At 41.0% G+C, this 19244-nt stretch overlaps 1 protein-coding gene across 3 annotated transcripts in view; it reads left to right on the plus strand.

The window, feature by feature from the left end:
- C19H11orf49 (chromosome 19 C11orf49 homolog) overlaps positions 1 to 19244 on the plus strand; it is a 79063-nt gene that overhangs the window by 50909 nt on the left and 8910 nt on the right. For 2 of the 3 annotated variants that reach the window (XM_033928228.1, XM_033928227.1), the window contains exons 4-7: positions 5706 to 5790; positions 9990 to 10075; positions 10872 to 11067; positions 16344 to 16453. In XM_033928228.1, coding sequence (XP_033784119.1) covers positions 5706 to 5790; positions 9990 to 10075; positions 10872 to 11067; positions 16344 to 16453 — 477 coding nt within the window. Of the gene's footprint in view, positions 1 to 5536; positions 5559 to 5705; positions 5791 to 9989; positions 10076 to 10871; positions 11068 to 16343; positions 16454 to 19244 lie in introns of those variants that run through there. The other variant, XM_033928229.1, reaches the window with a different exon arrangement.

Below are 19244 nucleotides of genomic sequence, written 5' to 3' on the forward strand. Positions count from 1 at the left end.
TAACATTCAATCAGTTAATATTCTCTTAAAACCTTATTTGAGAATTCAATTGGTTTGTAAACTTGTGTGCAGTAGGCCACCACAACGGTTTGAGAAATACTAACAGATGGTTACTTATCTTTAACACTCTCTTGTCGGCCATCTTGTCGGCATCTGAAAACTACTGACAGAGCAAAGTAGAGCTAAATTATTGTGCCCGACTATTGGCCCTGAAGCAGCGGACTAAGTCATGTTCTGCGAAACGCTGGCTGCGTTGGCTCCGGTTTTGGTTCTGGCTATTTAATAGACGACACATACGACAAGAGAGCGTTAAAGATAAGTAACCACTTGTTAGTATTTTTCAAACCGTTGTGGTGGCCTACTGCACACAAGTTTACAAACCAATTGAATTCTCAAATAAGGTCTTAAGAGAATATTGATTGAATGTTATGAAATAATAGAAAAAAATATAAAATAATAATTAAAAAAAATAATTAATATAAAGATTCAATTATGGAGCAAAGATATGGTCTTTAACTACGCTGACAGTGCTAGTCCGTGATAAGACTTAGCGTAGAGCCTCATACTGAGGCCTTTTTCCTGAAGCTAGATCGACTAACACGCTGAATCAGTGTTGACTCTAGACTTCCCGACAGAGTGGATTAGTGGATTATAGGGAGATTTCCTTGCCACAATCAGCTCAGTGGCTACGTCTACTTGAAATGTAGGCCACCTACAATCAGGATGCCATTTCTAGATTTGCCCCGACCCCATTTCTAGAATCTGCCCCTTAGTTTATGTTCATTCTCTCTCTTTGTCTCCATCTTCTTCTCTCCCAACTCTTTCATTCAACAACAGAGTTATCGTGACTCTTAGATGTCAACTGTGCTTATCTCTAGATTCTGTTGGTTCTTGTCTTATATCTTTCCTTTTTTTCATAAATGTTGGCATATGTTGAGTTTTGGAAAAAGAGATATGTTTTATATATAACCCCTCCTTTACATAGTCGAGTGGGTTTGTTTGGTTTTTTTTAAAATCTTTATTCATTTTATTTCTTTCAACAAGTGTACAATATTATTACAAATGATTCACATAACTCACTTGACATTCTTAAACAACGTTATTATACATATAGTCGAGTGTTTTTACCAAAGGCCGTGGTGTTAACACCTCGGAAGCTCATAGGATTTCTATGAGCGTTGAAGCTGTTACTGCGGCGACCGGCACTAAAAACACTAGCGCGACTTTGTAAAAGGGGGGATAATCTTATGTCCTGCCAAATCTTTTCTAAGCGGACTTTACCGCGGGTTACAAATAAACATAAGAAATCAAAATCAGATTAAACTCCTAATAAATTTCTGAAACAGTGGGTTTCAAACAGCATTTTCGCTACACACCAATAAACATATAACAAAAAATCATGTCAAACTTAACTATTAACAAAGACTTCTGAAAAAGCCAGGTTTTCCGACATGTGCCTTTTTACATTTTCCTTCAAAATAATATATGTCATTTTGAAAATGCAAAACTACACTTTTGATCTGAGCCTGCCTACTTCTTTTTTCTGTGGGTATTTCTGTGCACCGTTTTGATCTCTATTGTTTACTTGTTTTTCCTGCAATTTTCAGAAAGCTGATTTATGTGGGCAAATGTCTTTTGAAAACTGCTATTTATATTTATCAGTTTGATGGCTTTGTGAAGCTGTAATAAAGATCAGATCAGTAACACCCAACATTCATAATAGGGTCCACTAGGCAGAAACTTACAGAAATGTTAAATACAAGCTATTCCTTGGGAATGCAATCAAACTCAAAAATAAAAAAGGGAAACATTTTTAAAAGAAATCCAAATAAGTAGCCATATTCAGAGTGATATGCAAAACGATTTAACCAGGCAAGAGAGGCTAGCTGTGCGTGATACTTATTCAGTGGTATTTTCTGGTTTTAGTCCAGTAGGTGCCAGAGTGCTACAGGGCAGACTCAGACATTATGTAAGCACCGCAAAGATTTTGTGTTGGTGCCCAGATAGCTAACCAGTCATATTGGACCACTTACAGTCCTACCAGTACCAGATTAGGAGACTGGGGTTGTTCTCCCTTGAGAAGAGGAGACTGCGAGGGGATCTGATCGAGACTTTCAAAATACTGAAAGGATTCGACAAAATGGAGCAGAGAAAGCAGTTATTTACAATGTCCAATGTGACACGGATAAGAGGACATAGACTGAAGCTGAGGGGGGACAGGTCCAGGACGAATATCAGGAAGTTCTGTTTCACGCAGCGAGTGGTGGACACCTGGAATGCTCTCCCAGAGGAAGTAATTGCAGAATCCACTGTTCTAGGATTTAAGGGTAAACTAGATGCACATCTCCTTAAGAGTGGCATAGAGTAATACGGGTAAGGGTAAATTAGATGCACATCTCCCTTGAGACTAAAACTATGTCAGGGTACACCTGGCGGAGCCTCCGCGTGTGCAGATCACTGGACTTGATGGACCCAGGGTCTGATCCGGAGATGGCAATTCTTATGTTCTTATTAGCTCTCCAGATACACCACAAAACACCCAGATAACTGGAAGATTTGGAATCAATTCAGCTGGAGGCGGCGAGTGTTTAATAAAATGCTAACTGCCACTGTCTTACAGAGGCAGGGTGGGTGATTGCCTAGTAGACCCTGTCATTTGTTCGTTCCTTGGGCAAGTGACTTTTGGGAGATCTAAACGGCGCTGTTTAGAGCCTTAAAAGCAGCTGCTGGAGCAATGGAGAGTTGTGACTTTCCCAGAGTCACAAGGAGCTGCAGTAAGACTTGAACCCAGTTCCCCAGGATCACAGTCTGCTGCACTAACCATTACCTCCTCGGCAGCTGAAATTCTCATAAATCTAGCCATTTTTCCTGTAGATAGAATGGGCAATTTTCAGAAAGCTGATTTATGGGGGTAAATGTCTTTTGAAAACTGCTGTTTACATTTATCAGTGTCAAAAGTGTCCTATTTGGGTTTGTAAATGAGAACTCCGCCATTTCAAAGGATTCGCTAGTGTGTCTGCTTCGTTTGCATTCCTCAACCTGACTGCCTTCTCCTTTCTTCTCCAGTCTCTTAGGGCTCTGTTCTTTTCCCTTATATTTTATCTCTCTCTTTCTGATCCTCCTCTGCCTCTCTTTGTTTTATCCATCTCTTCCTGTGTGATTTCTTTCTTGTTGGTTCCCTTAGGACACGTTTCTGTGTCTGGGAGGTCACCCTTTTTTCGGTGAGACCTCTACTTCCCTTCTTCGGTGCCACCCCAAGACCACAGATTCAGAGCGATATTAGGGGTTTTTTTTTTATCCTTTTCATTTCATCTGTGAAGACTTTGATAATTCTCTCTCTTGTCCAGAATCTCAAGTCACATGCCATATGTATTCTCCTTCCTGGAGCATCTTTTTCTTCTCTTGAAACCCAGTCTCTTGCCCTAGAGTTTATGCCCCTCCTTCTCCTCCTCCACCTTTCTCTGTTATACCACACTAAAGAGCTTTATTTGCTCAACTGTGGTCTGGACTGGAGTCATAATGCCCTGGAGACAGGAAGGAGTGCTGTGGTCATACCCATGTTTATTTCAGCAGCTGCTGGCAGTGCTTGTTGCTTGGACATGTGTCATTTTCCATATGGGCCTCGGTGACCTTTTGAGCAGGAAGAGAAAAACAACAGTAATTGACCTGTGAATGTCCCTTGAAGGCCACCTAGGTCACTGCTGGGTATGTAGAAGTAGAAATAAAGTATCTATTCTGATCTGGCTTCCTTACAAATGCTTGGGCACCACAATATGGTCATGGACTGATTTTCTTTGTGACTCATTCCAAGTAGAGCCGGGAAATTATCCTGTTTCCAGTTCATCAGCAATCACTGCAACCATAGCCTAAGGACTGAGTTTTTTTTTTCCTGTAGACACAGAATGGGGAAAATGGTTATATGAAATCAGGCCCCTGGTGATGCAGCTCTCTTGGAACTAGATAAAGAATTCAGCTTCTGTGTACTATTTTGTGCTTTGCTTTGCACATGTCTCACGTACAGCAAAACCGATTTAGTGACTGGTGTGCAGAGAGTGCCTTCACACGGGCAGCTTTGCCATGAAACCAGGAATCATCTTACGCCAGCACTGAAGCGATAAAAGCCGGCATGATGTTCCCTTGTATTTGTGGTATAGTGTTTGGAGTCGCTTCAGATTCTAGCACCCTGAAGAGCAAGGACCGGTAAATCTTGTCATGATACAAATGCTCTCATTCTCTTAGATTTTTTTTTTCTATATTGAGATCATCTGTGATGTCAGAGCTGGGACTAGAGTGGATCGAAGAAGGTTGATGCCCCGGGTGTCCGATGGAGGAGCCTCAAAAGTACACAAACTTCTACTAATAAAATGTCATAATGTTGTAAGTGATTATTTTATAAAGACACAAAGGAACCTTTGTATCTTTATGAAGCCAAAGACACAGTGAAGGACAGCTGTGTACCTTTATACCTGGTCAGTATATGGCTGAAGTACATGCATAGGTGAGAGTGAGGTGAGGGATGCTATTGGATTGTATTCCCAAGAAATTTTTATTATCATATTAACTCATGTATATTATAGACACTGCATTGTCAGCAGCACACTTAAATACAAAAGTGTGAGGGAGGAGGGAGCTGTCATTCTGATTGTCTGCCCAAGGTGCAGAAAAGGTTGGTCCCGGCTCTGCCCGACATACCCAGGGAGAGAGAACAGTGATGATCCTCTCCAGACCTTTTTCTGTGACTGCATTCAGGGTTTGCTGACATCATATTGATAATTACAAAGACATATTTCTCTCTGCCTGTTATCTATAAAACAATGGGGAAAAATGGGCCTTGCTATTGTTTTATAAGGGTAAAGGCCTATGTTTGTATCTCTGATAAGATCGGAATGACCAGGGGAAACCATTTTAACCTCCCAGGTCCCATGGCCTCTTTCTTTTTTCCCTATCTTCTAATTCAGATACCAGTTTCTTTCTTTTTAGCTTGTTACTGAATAATGTTACAGTAGGCAAAGAGTGTCTCCTCTGGTGTTGTATTTTCTAGTTATAAAAGCCCAAGTCATTCTTCTAAATTCAATCTCTGTTCCTTGTCCCTTATTCTCAAGCAGCCCAAAATTTTGCAGGAAACAATCACTCTGGCCCTTTAACTAATGCTGGAGCAGCGACTCTGCTTTTCAGAGTAACCCCTATGTAAACAGCACAAGTCTTTGATAACTACTGCCAAATATTATGAGGTTGATTTAGAGACATGTGGTAAATGCTAAATAGTCAGTGAATTTTATAAAATGTAACCAGCTTTCAAATTATACCCTCTACCAGATATTTTTACTCAAGAAAACAAATATGTTGTCGGCTGTTACCCTTGTTTTCTTAACTGTGCTGCCCATGTCGTCTTAATAGTGCCGCTTGCATGAGCCCCTCAGCCTTCTGCTTATTGCTGCCAGCCTGCAGTACTCTGTGTGATACATTTCTTATTTAGCAGTGCCCTGCCATGTAATTGGCCTCTTTTCCAACTGGCTACACAGCAGTACCGCTGAGGTCTATAAGGTGGACTACTTAAGGTACTTATCATTGCAGTGTACAGTAAATGAAACAGACAGAAACCAGTAAGAGAAGATCATGGAGCAGAACTCTGAGCAACATTTTTTTTTGGGGGGGGTTTTGAGAAGTCACTGAAGTCTTTATTTTCTGTCCCTTGTATCTTCCAGACTTGTTGACGGTGAAGGAGTATCACTGCCTGCTACAGATGCTGTGCCCGGACTTTCCCCTGGATCTTACTCAGAAGGCAGCAAGGTGGGTCACAGCTGACTAGAATACAGGTCCTCGTCGACTTACGACCGCAATTGGTTCCTACTGACAGGTCGCAAGTTGATCTGGACGTAAGTCGGCTTATGTTAATACAGTATGTATGTCCCGCACAAAAATAAAGTGATACCCTCTTTTTATCAAACTTAACTTACTATTGTGCAAGGAGTAGTAGGAAGGAATGGTGTTTGGGTGTGTGTCTTTTTAGCTCCCTATATCCTTAATCTTTTCATTGAAACAACTGAAAGTTGCCCTTGCAATTGTGTCCTTGACTGCTAAGATAAGGAGTGGCACTCAGACCTTGATGATCACTATTTGAATTGTGGTAGGGCTCTCTCTGCTCAGCTCAAACATTATCCGTTTGAATTTCTTAGGCCTCGTGTGGCTCAATCAGCTGATGTTTGAGCCATGCAGAGCTGATAGATTCACAACATGGTGGTTCAAATAGGGCCAGTTTCATTCACATGGCAAAAGTGGCTATTTCAATTGTAGCAAAAGAAAGTGTCCATTTTGGAGGCACTGCCAGCCACATCCTATTAAGTTTAGCTGTCAAGCCATTTTTTTTTTTTGGGGGGGGGGCTGTGATTGGTTAGCAATGCTATGGACATGGTCAAGAGAGTGGACACAGATGAAGTATGAGTTCCTGTGGTTCTCATCTACCCAAGAAGAAGATAATGAATGATAAGCAGTCACGTTCTTTGGTCAGATTTAATGGGTCAGTCGATCTTTGTCTGCCATTATCTGTTATGGTGACATTTCAAGAAGAGTGTGTTTAGACTGTGTTTCCTGTGTATCACAAACACACTCCCATTTTAAAGGAAATTTTGAGCACATTTTGCAGTTTGGGTGAAAGGTTAATTATAGCAAGTCTGAAGATTTGCCTGTCATATTACTGATGGATGAAATGGAGATTTTCAAAGGGAAGGGTGGCAGTGTGTGTGCCAGTAGGGGAATCCAGGATTTGGGTGGCTTTCTTCCAAGTAAACTTCCCTGTGCTTCTGGCTTTAATTCTTAGAAGGGTGGATAGAAAGAAGAAAGTGTCAGTTGAATTCAGTTACAGTGAATTGGCTTCCTACTTCATCATGCCTCTTTCATATGCTGCCAGTTCAGATTCCTGATTAGCTCAGTAATAAGATGAATAGATAAGATATGAGCAGAGAAGAAGATGAGGATAAATCTGTTGAGCTGATCCCTCTTCAGGGCCATCCAAGACTAGGCAGTTGCCTGTGTCAGCTGCTTTTAGGGGGGCAACAAAAAGCAACTGCAAAGAAAAACAGTACATCCTGATGGTCACACAAACTTGAAGTGCCACTGATGTGTACAGTGCTCCCCCGAGATTCGCGGGGGTTCCGTTCCAGGAACCCCCGAGAATCTTGAAAAACCGCAAATATGGTTTTTCATGGGGGAGCCTGAAGAGGGCAACGGGAGAGCAGCCGGAGCGCCGCGAGTGCAGGAAATCACTCGTGGTTCGCTCCGACTGCCTCTACCTGCACGAAGTCGGGCCTTATCCAGTCAGGAACTGCTTTGACACGCAGCTCCTGATTGGATAAGACCCGACTTCATGCAGGAAGAGGCGGTCGGAGCGAACCGCGAGTGATTTCCTGCACTCGCAGCACTCCAGCTGCGCTCTCCTGCCTCTGCCGCTGCCCTCTCCTTGTCGGCGGTCCGAAAATGCCGCGAACGGCCGGGGGAACACTGTACTTTCACCTACAAGAAGGGTGGGCAATTCAAATAACCCTTAAACTGAGTAAATGACTTTTTGCCCTTATTATTTGTGTCTAGGATGATATACAGGTACACACAACAAAGCTTAATATTTAGATAGATTGTGAACCCACCAGGACAGACAGGGAAAAATGCTTAAGTACCTGAATAAATTCATGGAAACTGTTCTGAGCTCTCTCCTGGGAGAACAGTGTAGAAAACTGAATAAAGAAATAAAAGCATTAAGGGCCTGAAAGATAATTTGGTGGGGAACATAAGGCTGAAGATTCACCAAAGGTATCTGGTCTCCAGTATCCTTGCTCCAGTCCTATCCCTCCTTGTGGGTCATATGGATTTAGCCTTCTCTGAATTCAAGTACAAGCAAAGGACTGTTTAACCCCCATAAACAAATAATCAGTAGTCTGAAGAGTTAACGAAAGCAACAGAGCCCTACCTAGTTCAATATTTATTTTTAAGGCAGCTATTTAGCCCATGACGGTGAGCATTTTTGACAGCACCGATTGTTGCATTCAGAATTAGGCTCAGATATTCAATGCTGGGTCTTTTTTTATTTTTTTATTTTTATTTTTTAATATTTTTTAAATTCTTACATCAAGTGAAATACATGTAATACATTCAATTATGAAAAAACACTTGAAATTATTATTAAATGTTCTTACAATGTGAATTAAATAAACCCTTTATCAGAATTTTATATCATATTACTATTACAATAGTTTTCCCTCCCTACCCCTTCTATATGTTCTATACATGTGTTATTATATCTGATCAATAGAATAATTTGTCAATGGTCCCCATATTTTATTAAATTTTTTAATATAACCTTGTTGTAATGCCAATACTTTTTCCATTTTATATATATGACAAATTGAATTCCACCAAAAAGTGTAATTCAATTTAGTGTAATCCTTCCAGTTCTGAGTAATTTGCTGTATAGCGACCCCTGTTAAAATTAATAAAAGTTTATTATTGTTAGCTGAAATCGGACTTTGTGTTCTCATTGCTGTTCCAAATAATATTGTATCATATGATAGTCCAACATGATTTTCTAATAAATTATTAATTTGGGGCCAAATTAATTTCCAAAAGGAATTAATGCAGGGACAAAAGAATAGTAAATGGTCCAATGTCCCCACTTCTATCCTACAATGCCAGCATCTATTAGATCTACTACTATCTAATTTTTGTAATCTCGTAGGGGTCCATAAAACTCTATGTAATATAAACAACCATGTTTGACTCATAGATACTGATCTTCAATGCTGGGTCTAATCCAGGCAAGAGCACTGAATATCCAGGTATCTGGCAATGCCTAGTTAACCAAGCATAGTCAGGGCTGCTTTTCATGCGATCCAAATGCCCAGTTAGCTATCTGAGGAAGGAAGAAGGCAGCTGGTCCACAAGTGCCAGGTAGAGATTAAATTAGCAGACCTTGCAAAAGTGGTCTCTTAATGAATAAGTTTACTAACTACCAACATATGGAAGATTTTTTTAAAAAAATTTTTAATTTATTAATTTTCCATTCTTACAGCAATTAATTCACATATAATATAATTAATTATTACATAACATTTGTAATTACAATCAATACATCATATCATAAATAATAAATCCCTCCCCTTTTTTCAATTCTTATTTCCAAAAATTATACAAATCCCTCCCCACTCCTATATATCTACTACCAATGTGCTAAGAAATCTGATCAGTAGAATAATTAGTCAATGGTTGCCATATTTTCTTAAAATTATGAAGATTCCCTTGTTGTAACGCTATTGCTTTTTCCATTTTGTATATATGACAGACAGAGTTCCACCAGAATGTATAATTTAATTTGGTATAGTCCTTCCAATTTTGAGTTATTTGTTGCATGGCGACTCCTGTCAATATTAATAGCAGCTTATTATTATTTGTTGAGATCGGACTCTGAGTTCTCATTGCAGTGCCAAATAGTATGGGTACAAACTTTGTGCCAAACTTAATCATAATGGGCCAAGTCAACCTCAAACACCAACTTGATAGTCCTGCTCCTAGAGTATTACCTTGTTTCTGCAATATTTTTGTACTATTGCTAAACATCATTAATAAATGTTATATAATGTGTATATGGTGATTGGGTGGTGGGGGAGGGGGTAAAAATATTATTAGAATTTTATGTAGTAGATATAAAAGTGATATTGTGTAATAATTTGTTGTAATTTAATATTTTGTGCACTTGATGTAAAATATGAAAATGAATAAAGAATATAAAAAAAAAATAAATAATAATAAATAAATATTAGGGCCTGATTTACTAAAACTTTCAGTTAGGGAAACAAGTTTAGTAGATCGGGCCCTAAGTATAAGAAAAAAACCAAACTCAAAATCAGAACGTTAAAATTCACCAGCAACCTTACTGAAGAAGCATCTGTGGATGAAGTCTTTCTGTAATGGAGTTAAGGTGTACCATATCTTTGTCTCCTCAGAATTGTCTTGATGGATGATGCTATGGACTGTTTAATGTCCTTCTCGGACTTTCTCTTCGCATTTCAGATCCAGTTTTACTACTCGGGTGAGTGGAAGACCGACACATGTTGCTCCTCCTCATTCTTTTCCTCTCCTTGTCTGTGTTTTCCTTTTATATTAAGTATCTCGAAAATATATCCAAGCACAAACCAAAAGTTGCATGACTGCGCAGCTTAGAGGGAGTGTTTATATTTTGTATTCCCAAAAAACGGATTATCACTGAATTGTTCAGTCTCTCTTGGATGTGAACCGCCTAGAACTAAATGTATGGCAGTATACAAGAATAAAGTTTATTATTTAATTTTTTTTTTTTTTTAAGTTCAGTATGTTTTATTGAAAATTTTGCATAACATAAGAATAAAACAATATTAGTACATAACAAGAATTCATGACAATAATGCCCGTGCTGGAAATCAATAAATGCACAAGTCAACACCCTAAATTAGGCAATGATAATTCAACATTCCATATCAGTGAGAAAATGGGGGGGGGGAAAGAAAAAGGGAGAAATAAACAGTACATGATACATAACCAATATCAATGATGTGTCATCTGTATACTATCAATCATAAAGAACATACCACATCCATTATTAATAACCACCACTAGAGAGAAGAAAAGATAAAGTTGTCAGTAATAAGGAGAAAGTGACAATGTCAGAGGGGGTATTAAAGTATTATTAACGCAAGGAGTGAGGTCTTAAGTCAGTTGACAAATGGCGAATCATCCAGGTGAATCAGGTCATGCAATTTTAATTATTACTGGTAAATTTCCTATACTCTAGGGATTTCTACCACTGCCTCATCACCTATCCACACAGAAGCCCTTTTTTCTTTTTCCAGAATTCTTAGAGAGTGCTGCGGCCATTTATCAGGATCTGCTGACTGGCAAGAACCCCAACACTGTAGTAGTGCCAACATCCTCCTCTGGGCAGCATCGTCAGCGGTCAACCCTGAGTGAGTGCAGCCTCCAAGATGGTGTGGATGCTCCATTGTTCCATCAGTGTTTAGAAAGCCTGTGCGAGAGGTACAAACAAAGGTAAGCAAAGGTAGTAGCATCACAGTCTCCTTTACGTATCAGAAGTTTAGGATGGCGACTTTCTGATGAGCAGGATCATGTTGTTGACTGGCGGGAGTTCACTTTTGTGTGGCATTAGGGCTCCTCATTTGGTGATGGGTGCCCAGGATTTTGTTTTTGGCTGGTATCAGGGATTAGGATGGTGATTTGATGGTATCCATAATACTGATGTTGAGGATCAAGCTGGTGGTACACTAGTGCACTAGATTCTATTGTCCAGCATTGGGGGTTCCTCTTATGGTGATGGGTACCACTTGATCATAATGTTGGATGGTATCACGTTTCATGGTTTATTTGATTTTACTCAGTTTCTGTGCTTTTTCAATATGGCTTGAGGTGTATTTCTTTCTTTATAAACTTGTTCAGCATTTCTTGCCCTTGTTTCTGACACTGCTACTTGCAGGTTTTTTTTTGCCACGCAGTTGTATCAGTATCCTTATATGCTTTTAATTGTGCAGTATGGCTGGCTCTTTCATATAGTTCTACATATTTTCCTTTCGGGTTGGTGTTCTGTTTTTTTTTTATAGTTTCTACTGTATCAGAATGGATGAGATGGATTTGCACGCACTGCCTCCTTGAGATGCAAATCTATCTCATGCATATTTATTATGGATATCCTGAAAACCTGACCTGGCTCCGGCTCTCGAGGACTGGGATTGCCTACCACTGCTCTAGGGTATCTCGGATATTCTCTATTTACCATAACTTGGTCATTGTACCACTAGCTTTCTAAACACATCTTGTCCATTTTGTCTTGCCTATGCTGTGTTATGTATTCCTGTAACCTGTTCTGGGCTCTTTTGGTTGGACGGACTAAATAAATGAATAAAAATAAATTTAGGGGAGGATATATTTGTAAAAGATGGATTTTGGGCGTGAATATAGTCAGTGACTGATAGTTTGCCTGTAGAGGTGGATTACGAGGACACTTTCAACGTTATCTCTACAATTAAAGTGGTAAATGGATTTTTCTCTAATTGCTTCCTTTTTAGGTGGGTAGAAATATGTACATTATGCCATTTCAAGTGTATTTATTCCAGGGGATGAAGACGGAGCAGAGTTGGGACTGCACATGTACTTCTGACATTTTAAAATTATAATATGACAAACAATACTTCCACCCAAGCTGAATATCCAAAATATCATAAAGCCACTACAAAGACATTCATATAATATATCCCCTTACCAGAGACTTCAATTAGGCAGGTATCTGAAATATACGGAGAAAAGACCTCCGTGTTCCAGGAGAACAACTCAGGGAACTTCTTTGGCAATTATAAAATTGTCATAGGAAACTCATCCTTGGTCTAAGAAAAACTCCGTTCTAAATTATTCTCACAGAAAGCATATTTCCAGCAATTTTTTACATCAAGAACCCGCACTTATCTTTAAAGGTGTCTTTTTGTCCTCTAGTGTGGGCAAGATCACTGCAGCGCAGTGAGCAAAATCACTCGGTGCTGATTCAGTTCATCGGTATAGCACTGGAGATTATCAAGAAATTCCCGACAGGCCCTGTTTCGCAACCAGGCTGCATCAGGGGAATTGAGTTAAAGAAATGAGCCTTCAAAGATCTTCTCTAAGTAAAGTCTCTGGTAAGGGGATATATTATATCCACACGGGTAGCAGCAAAAGAATATTAAGCTCCATAAAGGGTGCACGTCTCAAGCAATTGGTGTTGGAGCCCACCAGGGACCAGGCATTACTAGATCTAGTCCTCACCAACGGAGATAGCGTCACGGAAGTCTCAGTAGGAGACACACTAGCCTCCAGCGACCATAATATGGTATGGCTCAACCTTAAGAAAGGTTTCCCTAAGACAAACACAGCAACAAGGGTTCTCAACTTTAGAGGTACAGACTTCAACAGCATGGGAGAATTTGTCCAGCAGGAGCTACATAAACAAGCAAAAACTGAAAATGTGGAGGACATGTGGTCGTCTCTGAAGTCCATACTACACGAAGCAACAGACCGATACATAAAGATAGTAAGTAAACGCAGGAGAAACAAAAGACCCCAATGGTTCAGTAAAGAAATTTCAGACCTAGTTAAACAGAAAAAAGACGCATTTATCGCCTACAAACATTTAGGCAGAAAGGGAGCGAAAGAGGACTATCTAGACATATCTAAAGCTGTCAAAACAGCAGTCAGAGAGGCCAAACTCCGAATGGAGGAAGAGCTAGCACGGAAAATTAAGAAAGGGGATAAATCTTTCTTCAGCTATATTAGTGACAGGAAAAGAAACAAAGATGGGATAGTACGCCTGAAGCAATCGGACGGTAACTTTGCAGAATCAGACTCTGAGAAGGCAGAATTACTAAACCAATACTTCTGTTCAGTATTCACCTGAGAAGAGCCAGGAGTTGGTCCACAGCTGCAGACGGGAGATAACCAGAAAGACCCGTTTCAAGATTTTGAATTTACACCCAGTAGCGTCTACGACGAACTATCAAGACTCAAAGTAAACAAAGCCATGGGACCAGATAACCTACATCCCAGAATGCTAAGGGAGTTAAGGGAAGTCCTGGCAGAACCATTATCTGTTCTCTTCAATCTTTCCCTAAGCACAGGAAAGGTCCCCTCGGACTGGAAAACCGCCAACGTAATCCCACTCCACAAAAAGGGCTGCAGGACAGAGACAGCAAACTACAGACCAGTGAGTCTCACGTCTATAGTGTGTAAACTCATGGAAACACTGATCAAACAGAATATTGACACAATCCTAGACGAAGAAAAACTGCGTGATCCACACCAACACGGGTTCACCCAGGGTAGATCCTGCCAATCTAATCTGATTAGCTTTTTTGACTGGGTTACTAGACAACTGGATGCCGGAGAGTCACTGGACGTAGTGTATTTGGACTTCAGTAAAGCATTTGATAGCGTCCCTCATCGAAGATTACTGAACAAGCTGAAATCGATAGGATTAGGAGACACTCTAACTACATGGGTTGGGGATTGGCTGAGCGGCAGACATCAGAGGGTAGTGGTGAACGGTACACCATCCAAAGCATCGGACGTAATAAGTGGAGTGCCGCAGGGCTCGGTCCTGGGTCCGATTTTATTCAACTTATTCATAAGAGATATGACGAAAGGACTTAGAGGAAAGGTATCACTGTTCGCCGACGATGCCAAACTTTGCAACATAGTAGACAGAAGCATATTACCTGATAATATGACACACGATCTACTGCTGCTGGAACAATGGTCAACTACTTGGCAGCTTGGCTTCAATGCTAAAAAATGCAAGATAATGCACCTGGGAAAGAGAAACCCGCGTAGAACTTATGTACTAAATGGTGAGACCTTGGTTAGGACCACAGCGGAACGCGATCTAGGAGTGATCATTAGCGAGGACATGAAGGTTGCCAATCAAGTGGAGAAGGCTTCCTCCAGGGCAAGACAAATGATGGGGTGTATCCGCAGAGGTTTCGTCAGCAGGAGACCTGAAGTTATGATGCCATTGTACAGAGCCATGGTGAGGCCTCACTTGGAGTACTGTGTTCAGTTTTGGAGACCACACTACCGAAAGGACGTGCTGAGGATCGAGTCGGTTCAGCGAACAGCAACCAGGATGGTCTTGGGGCTCAAGGATCTCACGTATGAAGAAAGACTAAAGAAATTGCGGCTGTACTCACTTGAGGAAAGAAGAGAACGAGGAGATATGATTGAAACATATAAGTATATCACGGGACGCATCAAGTCAGAAGATGATATCTTCCGGCTCATGGGACCCTCGACCACAAGAGGGCATCCGCTGAAAATCAGGGGAGGGAAGCTCCATGGAGACTTCAGGAAGTATTTCTTCACCGAGAGAGTTGTGGATCATTGGAACAGACTCCCACTCCAGGTGATAGAGGCCAGCAGCGTGACAGATTTTAAGAGAAAATGGGATACTCGCGTGGGATCTTTAAGGGAGTAAACTCAGGGGGGGGATACTTGGAATGGGCAGACTTGGTGGGCTATAGCCCTTTTCTGCCGCTTTTTCTATGTTTCTATGTTTCTATGTCTTTGTAGGGGCTTTATGATATTTTAAAATGATACACATCCTTAGTTAGAAAAAGTACCTGAACTCTTTAGCAGGTATAAATGAGTGTGGGTCACTGAATCCCCCATTCCCTCAGGGTACATTAGGCAGAGTGTGAGCCCACCGGGACAGATAAGGAAAATGCTTGAGTACCTGAATGTAAACCACTTACGGCCTCTTTTACAAAGCCACACTAGCGGCTGCCGCGCAGCAACAGCCCCGAAGCCCTTTAAATCTCTATGGGCTTCGGGGCCGTTAGCGCAGTGCAGCCGCTTTGTAAAAGAAGCCGTTAGACTATAAGTGATATATAAATACTAAAAAAAAAAGAAATACATTATATCACTTGGAAAATTCAGCATTGTAGAGTGAAAAGTGCCTGCTTACCTTTCTCCCTCTTGACCGTTATAGAAGTGAATTTATGCACTTAAATTCTGGGTTAATATACATGCACATAGTCAGATTTTCAATAGAAAGTGTAATTGCTAACCCTCCTCCCCCAGAAGAGCTCTGCTTAGCCCTAGTAACGCTGTACAGGTTGTGTACTTATGTGTATATCTTGCATCCAGTTTATTTAAAATGTCTCTGTGCACAAAGCACTGCTTTACCTATGGAAAGTCTTAAAAAATTCCTCTCCCTTTGCATATGTTGCCAACGTGTAAGGAAAGCTGTATACAGTATGGGAGATGTATGGATTGGGGGCTGTGTTCCTGTAGTCCTGTTTGTTCGGAGGGGGTTGATATAAATTCAGGAAAAAGGAGGGCTCACTGCCTTTTGTGGTTTGCGTTTAACACAGGTGGTGTTTAAGTAGGTACCTAAAACACACGCCATGTTGCAGGTGTTCAGATCTACGTGGCTGTGTAGGGTTTGTTTTTTCTTTCAGTAGCTGGAACGGTATTCGGAGTAATCTGGTGCTTCAAGCTACTTAGGCTTTACAGTCCTGCGTTATCGTTCTTCTGGTCAAAAATATCTGAAAATCAAAGCCTAGCAAACAGGACTGCCCCGCTGATGAGCTAGGTCCCCTGGCTGCATTCAGGCCCCACTGCATTTCTGAGCTGGAGAAGTGCATGGAGGCAGGGTTGGTGCCCTTAGGTAGCACTGTTGTTCGTGTTTTGATTCACACATGAAGGGGTGATGGAGGAAGGGTTAGAGGTTGAGAAGTGGGTCTGCAGGGCAAGTCCCTATCCTCTTTATTAAAGTAATTTTCTGTCCACAGCTGTCCCCCTCCTGCTCTTATTGGAGAGGTCCTCAGCAGTGTTCAAAGACTGACCTTCTATGGGTTTCTCATGGTCCTTTCAAAACATCAAGGGATCAACAAAGCCATTGGTAAGAAAACAATGAAGCAATGCATTGCCACCAAAAGCATGATGTATTTTTCTCTGTATATGTATATGAGTGTGTGTGTGTACATGGTGATGCGTGTCGGGAGAGGTGAAAGAAGAACAGATCACCATTAAGCTAAGTGACGTTCTTCTAGTAGACAGTGCTAACATTAGAAATAGGAAAATTATTAAGTCAAAAAAGATAAAATGATAAAATACATAAATAAAACACTTTAGAGACAATATATTTTATAAAAAGCACTTTAATAAAGATTGGACTGACAAAGAGTTTAGCAACCAGTAGCATGGTGCCCGGATGCAGTCAGAAGGTCCATACACTTCTCCCTCCAGATTCGCGGGGGATAGGGGCAGAGCCGGACCGCGAATTGTGAAATACCGCGAATATCTTCTGGTCCACCCAGATCTTTTTTCTTGGGCGCTAACCTCCAAGGTGGACCCTAGTATCTGGTAACTATGATTTAAGTTCACTTTGCATTTGTCCACATTAAATTTCATCTGCCATTTGGACACCCAGTCTTCCAATTTCCTAAGATCTGCCAGAAATTTTTCACAATCTGCATGCAAATTTAATCACCTCGCTCATCCTTCCAATTTCCAGATCATTTATAAATGAGTTAAATAGCACCGGTCCCAGTACAGATCCATGCAGCATTGAGAAAAATGGCCATTTAACCCCACCCTCTGTTTTCTATTCCTAATTCACAACTGAACATTGCCTCTTATCTCATGACTCTTTAATTTTCGCAGAAGCTTCTCAGGAGGAACTTTATCAAAATTTTTCTGAAAATCTAGATACACTACATCAGTGATCTTCATTGTAAGACTCAAGAGCCATTGGCCCATGGAGACCTGGGCCGCTCGTAACCTAACTTCATATAAACTTTCTATCTCCTCTCTCACGCACATTCTCTGTCCCTCATTCTCAAACGTTCCATCACCTTCCCGCTCACATACACTCTCCTTCTGTATTTCCCCTGCGTCTTACATCCTTTTCAAAGCAGCCTCCCTGTAGTCTATTAAAGCCCCAGCATGACTGGGTTAGGGCAGGGCTGTTTACCCAGCAGCATAAAGATAATATATCAAAGGAACAGAAATGAAAGGAGAGAGAATTCCTTTGGCAAACAGGCTTAAAATGGAGCAAAGATTATGAAAAGGGGCCCTGCAGTTCGGGCACATGACAAGCTTTTCTGTGAAGTTTTCTAATGTACCCACGTAGCACAGAGGAAGCAGCTGAAAAGGAGAAGATCCTCCCATACCAAGGTCTTTCTTTGCCAGGTTTGCTTCTGGCAGGATGCCAGCCCCTGCTAGGCCCAGGTACTCAAGACCTCACAAGTACATAGGTGCAGACAGGGTGGTTGCCTTAGGTGAACCTTCAGACTTTACCCCCTCCTCTAAGATATCGTGCTTATAACTTAAACTTTGGTTTGTGTGTCTGTGTGGTGGTAGTGGGGAGGGTATATATCAAACACATAAAATGAGGACAGTTTCCAAAAATCATTTACCCAGGTAAATAGGCATTTAAAAACTACCTTTTCTTGCTGCTGTTGTTTCTTTGAGTCCATGTGGCTGGCAGAATGTATTGTTTTGCTTCAGCTGTGGCTTCTCTTTGCTGTTTCCCTAGATGACCACCCAGACTTGTTTATTGGTTGGCGCATAGAAAGTTACTACATCATCAGAGTGATTAACTTGGACATTTCCTTCCCAACTTGATTTGAATACCACCTTTTTTGTAGTTACACAACCACGCTCAAAGCAGTTTGCATATATACAGGTACTTATTTGTACCTGGGGCAGCAGAGGAATAGGGTATAACCTCTGGGTGCAGAGGCAGCAGCTCTACCACTAGGCCACTCTTCACCTCTTCTTGATGCAGTAGAGGGAGAGGGTAAGATTGTAGTCCGCCTACTTAAACACTATAAGTTAAATCTCTATTTTAGAACAAAAACCACTGCAGATGCCCCCAGACACTTTCTACTTTTCAGTTCTTCTGGAATTCATTGCCAGAGAATGTGGTGAAAGCAGTTAGCTTAGCAGGGTTTAAAAAGGTTTGGATAATTTCCTAAAAGAGAAGTCCATAAGCCATTAATAAGAAGTTTTGGGAAATCCACTGCTTATTCCTAAGATAAGCAGCATAAAATCTGTTTTTACTTCTTGGGATCTTACCAGGTACTTGGGACCTGGGTTGGCTACTGTTGGAAAGGATACTGGGCTTGATGGACCTCCGGTCTGTCCCAGTATGGCAATTCTTATGTTCTAAATTGTACTATACAGCGTGGTGTTATTTTAGAAACCCTAGTTACAATTTTGACAATCAGAAACTGGCATTTTAAATAAGTAAATCACATACACATCTAAATTTTTATTTTAGAAAGCTGAGATATACATGTACAAATTACAAATATTGCATGGAGTGCAAATTACAAATATTGCAGTGGAGATTTTTTGCAGGACTAGATAGAGCAGGGTTAAAATGTATATGTTTATTCCCTATTTCAGAAGGGGCTTACATGTTTATGACCCAAAGATCAGTGTTGGGATTGGTTCATAGACAACGGCGCGAAAGACAAAAGCGCGCGCCGACAATTGAGCGCAGTGCGCACCGCCGCGCCGCTCTAAATTACAGTTTTTAGGGGCTCCGACGGGGGGTTTTGTTGGGGAACCCCCCCCCCAGTTTACTTAATAGACATCGCGCCAGCGTTAGGGGGGGTTTGGGGGGTTGTAACCCTCCACATTTTACTGTAAACTGAACTTTTTCCCTAAAAACAGGGGAAAAG

Source organism: Geotrypetes seraphini, chromosome 19 (genome assembly GCF_902459505.1).
Source record: "Geotrypetes seraphini chromosome 19, aGeoSer1.1, whole genome shotgun sequence".
NCBI classification, from domain to species: Eukaryota; Metazoa; Chordata; class Amphibia; order Gymnophiona; family Dermophiidae; genus Geotrypetes; species Geotrypetes seraphini.